The sequence below is a fragment of the Acomys russatus genome, chromosome 29 (assembly GCF_903995435.1).
Source record: "Acomys russatus chromosome 29, mAcoRus1.1, whole genome shotgun sequence".
NCBI classification, from domain to species: domain Eukaryota; kingdom Metazoa; phylum Chordata; class Mammalia; order Rodentia; family Muridae; genus Acomys; species Acomys russatus.
The window spans coordinates 12857589-12867717 of NC_067165.1; the positions used below are offsets into that span (position 1 = coordinate 12857589).

The 10129-nt window shown below is 49.5% G+C and overlaps 1 protein-coding gene across 1 annotated transcript in view; it reads left to right on the forward strand.

The window, feature by feature from the left end:
- Nucleotides 1–9058, forward strand: part of Zswim5 (zinc finger SWIM-type containing 5) — a 104667-nt gene extending 95609 nt beyond the window's left edge. The window contains exons 9-14 of the mRNA XM_051171492.1: nucleotides 916–1176; nucleotides 1410–1545; nucleotides 2473–2630; nucleotides 5680–5843; nucleotides 6522–6603; nucleotides 7323–9058. Of these exons, the coding sequence (XP_051027449.1) occupies nucleotides 916–1176; nucleotides 1410–1545; nucleotides 2473–2630; nucleotides 5680–5843; nucleotides 6522–6603; nucleotides 7323–8185 (1664 nt within the window). The 3' untranslated portion in view covers nucleotides 8186–9058. The remainder of the gene's footprint in view (nucleotides 1–915; nucleotides 1177–1409; nucleotides 1546–2472; nucleotides 2631–5679; nucleotides 5844–6521; nucleotides 6604–7322) is intronic.
- Nucleotides 9059–10129: the final 1071 nt, after the last annotated feature.

The following is a 10129-nucleotide window of genomic DNA, read 5'->3' on the forward strand; positions in this document are numbered from 1 at the left end:
TGTCTGCACTAGCTACCCGCAAGTGGGTATTATGACCAATCTTCATGTGATCAAAGCGTTGCCTGCCACTTAATTGTCTTCCAGAGCTACTTAATAGAAAAATCAAGATCTCTTTTGTTTTGTGTTTGAGCTTATCATTATATCATTTCTCCCTCCCCTTTCTTCCCTCCGAATCCTCCCATGTGCCCCCTTTGATTCCCCATGCTGGTCTTGAACTCATGCAGTCAAGCCATCCTCTCACCAGTGTCCTAAGAAGCTACACTACAGGCATATGCCATCCTACCTAGCTAGGGTGATGGCTCTTAAACCAGTGTTCACTTGCTGAAATTCTGAGTGGAGCATATAAAATCATAACACAGAAGATGTAAATGCTTACAAAGTGAGGGTTAAATTGGACAGAGCTAGGTGCCTGGGTAGACATAAGAGTTAACCCAAGCCAAGCTAGGGCAGGCCCTGACTGTCCTAATCTCCTGCATTGGGAATCCACATATTTTGGCACCTTCATCTGCACAAGACATTTATAGCTTGAAAAACATGAAGTTGCACTTGGTTGGTCTGCCCCTGACATACACTGCTCTTCTGGTGTCAGGCCCTGAGAAGCCTAGAACAATGAGATGGCCTCATCCCTTCCAGGTGCTCACACTGAGTAACAGAAACAGGCCACAAAAAAGCATGACATTATATTACACACTGGCAAAAGATGACTTTGTGTTGACTGGCCTAGCAAATCTGTGTGATATAAACGAGTGGGGTTCTGGGGGGGCTGTTATGTTGTGGTTCTCATATCTTTTGTCAGTGTGTCCTCCTTACTTCTTTGGGTTTCTGACTTACTTTATGATAACTATTGAGCAGCTAATACCCCAAAGACCCCACTAGGATTTGTCCTAAAGAACCTGCTGTGCCTGTTGCCCTCAGATATAAATGACGGCAGACTCCCTGTGTACCAGCACGTGCCTGTGGCTTCAGGCTGCCCCGGCAGCAATGAGTCGTACCTGTCACTGGCCCTGGAAGTTGCTCTGATGGGCATGGGTCAGCAGAGGGTAATGCCTGAAGGCCTCTATGCCCAGGACAAGGTGTGTCGTAACGAGGAGCAACTCCTAAGCCAGCTCCAGGAACTGCAGCTGGACGACGAGCTGGTACAGACACTGCGGAAACAGTGCGTCCTACTGCTGGAAGGTAGGAAGAAAGGGGCTGCAGAAACAGAAGCGTTGGTTGTGACCCAGGGCTCTCCTCTCGGACATAGACAGCCACAGAGATATTTATAACATCGAAGAGTAATGAAGGTTCCCGCAGATAGCAAACAAACTCAGATGGGTCTCTCGGCTTTCCAGTCTAGGCTGAAATAGGCATATAGAAATAAATAAATAAATAAATAAATAATAACTGGCCGGGTCCTCTTCTTCCTTCAGGAGGCCCCTTCAGCGGTCTAGGAGAAGTTATCCACCGGGAGAGTGTTCCTATGCACACCTTTGCAAAGTATTTGTTCTCGGCTCTGCTGCCTCATGATCCAGACCTGTCCTATAAGTTAGCCTTACGTGCCATGAGGTGGGTAGCCCGTGTGTCCAGCCTGTTTGCCTCCACCAGAGCAGAAGCCTTCAGTGCCCTCTCTCTCCGCTCGTCCTGCTCCCTCGCCCCCTTTGTCTACTTCCCAGAAGCAAGCCTCCCTTACAGTGGCTTAGGCATCCTCACACGATGTAGGCTGTGGGACACCTTATTACCGAAACACCTGCCCCCCACCCCATACTCACGGTAGATTGTCTGAGCAGGCCCACAGGGTACAATAGACGCGGTGCCTCCCTGTTTTGGAGCCCCTTGGGCAGCCTGAGGAGGGATTTATGTCCTTCCTTAACCTGCTGAGTCACAGGTACAGGTCCCCAGCGGAGTGCAGGATACCCCAAGACCTAGAAATAGCGCTCTATGAGAACCTTGTTTTCTCTTCTCTTTTTAGTGAGGCGGGGGTGAGTGGGCTGGGGGCCGGGGTGCAGGGTTTCTCTGTGTAGCCTTAGCTGTCCTGGACTCGCTTTGTAGGCCAGGCTGGCCTCAAACTCACAGTAATCTACCTGCCTCTGCCTCCCAAGTGCTAGGATTAAAGGCGTGCGCCACCATGCCCGGCTTGAGAACCTTGTTTTAAAACTAGAACAGAATTCTTGGTTTACAAATGTAGCTCTCTGGGAGGTAGCAGACCATACAGAGGAAGAACTTTAGTTAGGCCACAAGACTGAAAACACTCTTTAGCTAAAAAGGAAATTCTTTTTAGGGTGCGTTTCTTACACTCTTCAAGATAACCTTATGCCACTCTACGTGCCCCCCAAATAGGTGGGGGGTTTCCCAGTGCCCAAGTGCCTGCCTGACATATGCTGTAGGTTTAAAACCCTTCACAGCTCTCAGCCTATCTTTCCCTGACCAATTCCTCCCCAGCAGAAAGCAGACTTCCCTAAAGGGGCTCACAATGGCGCTTCCTGGGTCTTCTAGGTTACCTGTTCTCGAAAACTCATCTTCTGCAGGCGACACTCCCCACCCTCACCACATGGTGTCTCTGGTGCCCAGTCGCTATCCTCGCTGGTTCACTCTTGGACACTTGGAATCACAGCAGTGTGAACTGGCCTCCACCATGCTGACTGCTGCCAAAGGTAAGTACAGGTAGATATTAGACTCCACATCCCCACTGTGCCTACCCACCCAGGGCCCCCAGTCTCCTGAGAAAGGGAAGCCGTGTGCCCTATGTTTATAAGAGCAGTGGGGGGGTCTTCATGCTGACTGCTCATGGGAAAGAGCACCTGGATTCAGACCAGAATGTAAGACCTTGAATATAAGAATCATATGATTTCTTTAAGTTTTTGAAAAATGATTTTATATTATATGTCTGTATACATGAGGGCTGGTGTCCAATGAGGTCAGAGGTCAGAGCTAGAGTTAACAGGTGGTTGTGAGCCCCCTGACATGGGTGCTGCCAACTGAACTCCGGTCTCTGCGAGAGCAGTATGCTCTCAACCAAAAGCCATCTCTCCAGCTCTGTAATCAAATTATTTTTATTTATTTTCTTTTTGTTTGTTTGTTTGAGACAGGGTTTCTTCATATAGGGCCTAGCTGTCCTGGAACTTGATCTGTAAGCCAGGCTAGCCCCAGACTCCTAGACATCCACCTGCCTCTACCTCCCGAGCGCCAGGGTTAAAGGTGTGCGCCACCACACCTGGCCTCATAATCAAATGATTTTTAAGTTAACTTTTAAATGTAATCTTCCATCTAATAAAGTCAGTGTCTATTTTTCAACCTCAGTTTCAAAATCCATAAAACGGAGGTCATTGTCAGTGACCTCCCAGCCTCCAAGACCGTTGGAAGACTAGGACAGACCCAAACCTCCATACCACATCACGCTTGGTCAGAGGGCGACTCTGAGCCCCTGTGAGCTCATTGGTCATGTTAGCTCTGCAGGCTCCATCTCAACGAGAGGTGACGTGGAGCTCTAGACCAGGAGCTGCAACAAAGCACCAGCTGCCGTGCGTGCTGGGTGTTTGCACCAGGAAACTGAGTGAACACTTATTTTCACATGTTGCGGGTGGGGGAGGGGGGTGTGCCTTCAGAGGCCAGAAGAGGCATCAGGTCCCAGGGACCTGGAATACAAGCTTTGTAAGGTGCCTGGTGTGGCTGCTGGGATACACACTTGGGTCCTAATGATGGAGCAGGAAGAGCTTCTAACTGAGAAGCTGTCCCTCCAACCCCGTGAACTTGCCTTTTACGGATGTCTAGGAGAATAAACTCAGAAGTGACGGATCTGCAGGATGGACACTTATTTCTTCAGCCACCTCAAGTTGTGGCAAAGTAAGATTATTTTACGACCATCAATTGTAATATTGTGGTGGTAGCTACAGAACTCTGTCAGTAAGACACGGGTGCTAATATCTTCAAGCTCAGAGTCCCTCAGATCCTCAAGCAGGCTTGATTGTAAAAGTGTGTCTCTAACCCAGCGTACCTTCTTGCACACATTACCCACACACTAAGTGGATTGCCTGAGTATTGTGTGGCTGGGCGTGAGCATCGCGTGGAGTCTGCTCAGCGACGTTCTCTTCTGGCTTTAAATCTGACACTCTTCTTAAGCAGATGTCATGGACGGACTTAGGAGACCATGACAAAAAGTCAAGTGCGGTTATGCGGAATGAGTGTGGCAGGTGCTTTCTCTCTGGGAGCTGAGTCCAAAATAGGTACAGGTGATAATAATGAGAGTCAGGAGGAAATGAGCTCATGGCGGTTGAAAATGCCTGCAAATTTACCAGCAACTGGGCTTCTGGATTAAAAATGGCTGACCCCACTGAATCTAGGTGGGGAAAGTCTGTCCAGACTCCCAATGCCAATAGTAGTAAAGGGAATATATGGTGTCTTAGTTGTGAAGAGACACCATGACCAAGGCAACTTTTATAAAGGAGAACATTTAATCGGTGCTGCCTTACAGTCCATTATCATCACAGCGTGAAACACAGAAGTGTGCCGGCGGACATACTGCTGGAGGAGCCAAGAGTTCTACCTCCAGATCCAAAGGCTGCAGAAGGAGGCTGTGTGCCACATGGGGTGTAGCTTAACCTCAAAACCCACCTCCACAGTGACACATTTCCTCCGGTAATGCCGGTCACCCGTCCTAACAGTGCCATTCTTCATGAGCCAAGCAGTCACACACAGGAGTCTATGGAGACCATAGCTATTCAGACCACTGCGTATGGAACTGAGAATGTGCCATTCCTCCATGCTCGGAAAGTTAACCAGCCTTCTTAGCAAACCAGAGGCTGAAGGATGATGGGGTGTCGTGCTCACAAATAGGCAGACACTGTGTGAAGCAGCCGCAAGGATCTGAAAGATGTGATTTCTGTACTCTAGGCTGTATAAAACTTATGGAATGTTTACATATCTATTCATAATTGCCCCCAAAGAGACCAAAGCGTTCTTCAAAAGGTGAGAAGATAAACTGTGATATATCCATACAATGGAATATTGTCTAGCAATAAAACAAAATAAGCTACACACAGGATATATTGCATTTTGCAAGAAGCCAAACTGGAAAAGCTGTGTGATTCCAACTGTATAAAATTATAGTTGCCAGGGCCCCGGGGAAATGGGGAGAGACTGGAGAAACACAGGAGCTCTTAGGACAGTGAAACAAGCTAGTGTGACATTGTGATTTATGGACTCCTGTTAACTGTGTGACACACAGACAATGTACTTTGAAGTATGAACTTCACTGAATTTCAATTGGATCACCAAATATGTATAGGAGAGGTGAGGAGCTGGAGTGATGGCTCAATGGAAGATCTCTGGCTGCCCTTCCAGAGGTCCTGGATTCGATTCTGAGCATCCACATGGTGCCTCACACCTTCTAGCTGCAGGGAGCTTGAGGCCCTCTTCTGACCTCTGTGGGTGCCTGGTGCATACACAGCGCACAGATCTATATACGCAGGTAAAACACCAATATACACAAAATAAAATAACTTCTAGAAAAGAAGATGAGAGAGATGAATCCGTGTCTGTGCCAGGAACAGAAGATCCATATTTAGAGGCGACAGCTTGACCCACCAGAAGGGATGGTAACACAGGAGCATTGGGTAGATTAGCATAGTTCAACTGGTATCTGCCATACTCAGCTTACTGTCTGGGAAACTCAAACCCTGCCTCTGCCTTTTCCAATCACTGTAGGGGATACGCTGAGGCTACGGACTATTCTGGAAGCAATACAGAAGCATATCCATTCTTCCTCCCTCATCTTCAAACTGGCTCAAGATGCATTCAAGATTGCTACTCCCGCGGACAGCAGTACAGACAGCACTCTGCTCAGTGTGGCCCTAGAGCTGGGTTTACAGGTATGGGCATGAGGCCACTGTCCCAGCTTTAGGTTTCTGGACTAATGACAGTTGGCAGAGGATTTTCCAAGGGCACTGAACATGAGCTGTGTCTGGTTCCTTCCGTCTTCCAGAATGCAAGTTCTAGGGTAGACATAAGGTAAGGAGCCTATAAAACTGGCCTCCATTTTAAAGCTAAAGGCCAGGAGTAAAAAGCTTTACTATAGAGTCACCGTCTCCTCTACCTCCACCTTCGTCCACGTCGATCAAGGTATCCTAAGAGTCTTAAGTGTTGTCAGCTGTGAGAACGCCTCATGTCTAGTGAGAGGGGTGGGGAGAAGTTGAGCCTATCCACACACACAGAAAAGACCACTATTTAAATAATGAAAAACTGTTGTTGAGCTGGGGATGTATCTCATTTGGTAGAACGCTTACCTACATGAAATAAAACCCTAGCTTGGACCCCTAGCATTGCACAAGCTGGGCATGGTGGGAATACATCTCTAGTGTCATGGTGGGGAGGTAGAGGCAGAAGGATTAAACATTCTAGGTCAGGAAGAATTGAAGGCCAACCTGGGCTACATGAGACCCTGTCTCAAACAAAAATCTCTATTGCATAAAAGAACAGCATGAGGGAGGAGGGAGGCGAGGAGCCCAGCTGTTGGGCACGGCCACTGGCAATGCCCCTTTTGTGCCTAGGTAATGCGGATGACCTTATCAACCCTTAACTGGCGGCGCCGGGAGATGGTTCGATGGTTGGTTACTTGTGCTACAGAAGTCGGTGAGTCCACCACCTCCCTCTTTGCCCTGGGGAGTTTTGAGCCCCCACTTTTGGGACAGGACAATGAATCCTTAGAGCCGTCCTGTCCTATTTCTATTCCTGGTGGCAAAGGAGCAGCTGTGCTACTAGGAGAGGTGGCCTTGGCTCAGCCACCTGAAGCCCTTTTGCTTGGGCCGTATGCTGATGTCAGCAGCACTCTGACCCTCTGTGACTAGAGAAGTGTCTGAGAGAATGCATTTTCTCTCAGCCACCAGTCCCTCTATGCCCCCTTGGGAGGGAGTCGGCTCAGTGGTTTGGTCCCAGTCTCCATCTATGCTTCTGAAAAATCACAGACAACGTGGAGGCGTAGGAACCATTCTAGAACCCAAAGCCCCAGCACAAGATGCCCTACTTCAGCTAGAACCCCGAGGGACGCTTAGGGCCCCACCATGAGGCAGACAAACCTAGGGCTCTGTTGCTTCGTTTTTCTGAAGGACTGAGGGTTTAGCAAAGACCTGCGGCTGTCTGGCCCGGGAAGGAAGGGATGGGAAGAGACCTCCAAACAGGGTCTGGCCATTTGGGATGCTCCCCTTTCCCCAGTCTGCCTCAGAGCATCCCAAGGCTGCTGAGAAGGAGGGAGCCCTCATCTCTGCAGGCCAAGTTCAGACCCCAAATGGTAATCTAGGCAGACTTGGATCAGGAGCAAATAGCCACTGCTGAGCTCAGGCTCTCCCTGGCAGGTGTGCGGGCCCTGGTGAGCATCTTGCAGAGCTGGTACACACTCTTCACCCCTACCGAGGCTACGAGTATTGTGGCTGCCACAGCCGTATCCCACACCACTATCCTGCGCCTCAGCCTTGACTACCCACAGCGGGAGGAACTGGCTAGCTGTGCTCGCACACTGGCCCTGCAGTGTGCTATGAAGGATCCACAGAGCTGTGCCTTATCAGCTCTTACACTCTGTGAGAAAGACCACATTGCATTTGAGGCAGCCTACCAGATCGCCATCGACGCTGCCGCTGGTGGCATGACTCATTCACAGCTGTTCACTATTGCCCGCTACATGGAGCTCCGTGGCTACCCGCTCCGTGCCTTCAAGCTGGCCTCGCTGGCCATGAGCCATCTTAACCTGGCCTACAACCAGGACACCCATCCAGCCATCAATGATGTGCTCTGGGCTTGTGCTCTCAGCCACTCTCTGGGCAAGAACGAACTGGCAGCTCTCATCCCCCTGGTGGTGAAGAGTGTTCACTGTGCCACTGTGCTTTCCGATATCCTGCGTCGGTGCACAGTGACAGCACCAGGCCTGGCAGGCATCCCAGGCCGCCGCAGCTCCGGAAAGCTCATGTCGACGGACAAAGCTCCTCTGCGCCAGCTACTGGATGCCACCATCAATGCCTACATCAACACCACACACTCCCGCCTGACACACATCAGCCCCCGCCACTACGGAGAGTTCATTGAGTTTCTGAGCAAGGCTCGGGAGACCTTCCTACTGCCCCAGGATGGTCACTTACAATTTGCCCAATTCATTGACAACCTCAAACAGATTTACAAAGGCAAGAAGAAGCTGATGCTGCTGGTGCGGGAGCGCTTTGGCTGAGAAGGTGGATAGCTTGCTGCCAGGGCAGCCTGGGCTCCCAGGTCAGGACAAAGACTCTGAAACATCTGTCTGCCCTGAGAGAACTCTGATCACTTGTGGCTGAGCCAAAAGTACCACAGACCTAAGGACGGGGAGAGTCCGACTCTAAAGCATTCCTGCTTTGGCAAGCTTCTCACTCCAGCTCTCCTGTTCCCGGAGGAGCTGGGCCCTGCAGACCGATCAGAAGCCCCCCACAACATGTCACCTCACGCCCCTCTATCCTGCGTGTCCTGGCCATTGGCCCCTCTCCCTTGGCAAACACAGAACACTTCCGTCTCAGGGATTGCTTAACCAGAGAAACAGAAGCATCTATGGTACTGTAAATACTATAGTATATGTGTTGTCGAGCATTGTAAAGCTGTAACTATTTATAATTCTGACTCTGACTTGATGGGCACTCACAGGAGCTGTGGGCGGGAGGATAGGCTTGCTTTCTGAGGAGACTCACAACCATTTCTCAGGTTTCCCCGTATAGAGTACGTGCTGTTGGCATTGGATAAGTGGGGGCGGCAGGGAGAAAAATGGACAGTTAAAAAAAAATCCAAGTCTTGTCTGTGCAGAAACTGTGGTCTGCAGATAGGACCACTAGCCTAGTGGCCATCGAGGGGCGAGGTCAAGACTGGCTTAGACATTTGTCTCAGAAAGTTACGAACACTGAAGTGGCTGCCTCTGCCTCACATGCCCCAGTAGCCTGCTGAGCATCTGAACAGCAAGTGCAGGGAGAAGACGAAGGCCTGGGAAGCCACTGAGCTTATAGATACATCTGCTCTGGTCACCTTCACGTTAGAGAATCTGCTTTCATCTCCACTTTGTATGTGTGTATGTCTGTATGAACATGTGTCTGTGTACACCCATGTGCACGCCTGTGTCAGTTATGTGTGTAAGCCATGTGACACATATGTTAGACTGTGGGTTTGTGTTTGCTGTTTCATTTTTGTGTGTGTGATAATACATATTTAGCGATATGTCTCCATATTTGGTGTATATGTGCATCTAGGCTCACACGGGTACCTGTGTATAAGCATGTTTGCGTGTGAGTGTATGCCTCCTAACCATGACGTCCGTCCTTGTCTTTGTGCTTGGGGATCTGCATGAGTGTGCCTTCTTTCTGCCAGCTCTCTCTTGCCCATTCCTCAGCCTCTCGCTAGCTGAACACTGGTACCCATCTCTGCGCCTCCCCATCTCCCTTCTCTCAGCAAACACGTTCTGAGCACTAGTGTCCCTCAGCCGCTTCCACTCCATGGTTCTCTTCTTACCCAACCTGTCTTCTCTCTCCGACGCTCTACCTCAGGCTTCCTCTGCCCATGTTCACCGTAGTCCCATTGGTAGTTAATTTGGAGGCTGAACCTGGTTATTCCTAATTTCCATATTCCTAGTGGGTAACCCCTTCTTAGGCCATGCTGACCTCCACAGTGTGTCTCACCACACTCCTGCTACTTCATGACCCCTGAGCTTAGCCAGGAGGTAGCAAGGGCACTCAGAAGAATCCGCTGGATGCAGGTGTCTTCAGTGTTTACTGTTTTGTGTCTTCGTTCCTGACCCGGGCAGGGTTTGCTGGGGAGGGCGGACAGCTAGAGCATGAACTGAGGACCTTCTGTCTGATTTATTTTTCTCTTTAGAAAACTACTTGTCATCTTCTTTATTCCAAACTGACCAGTAAGTTGTATTCCCTGTTCGTGACTACTGATGTGTTGCTGTCCAGCCAAGGGCCCCTACACTGTCTCAGTCCAATGGGTTGGCAAAAAAAAAAAAAGAAGCCACTCCCATTTCTGTATCATGATCGCCCTTTTTTAGCAAGTATGTGAACTCAGTGCTTTTTCTATGAATAAACCATGGATCACAGAAAAGATTTTTCTAAAAGCAGAAATTGTGTTCTCTCAGTAAATGAGGCCTGTCTCTCCTCAG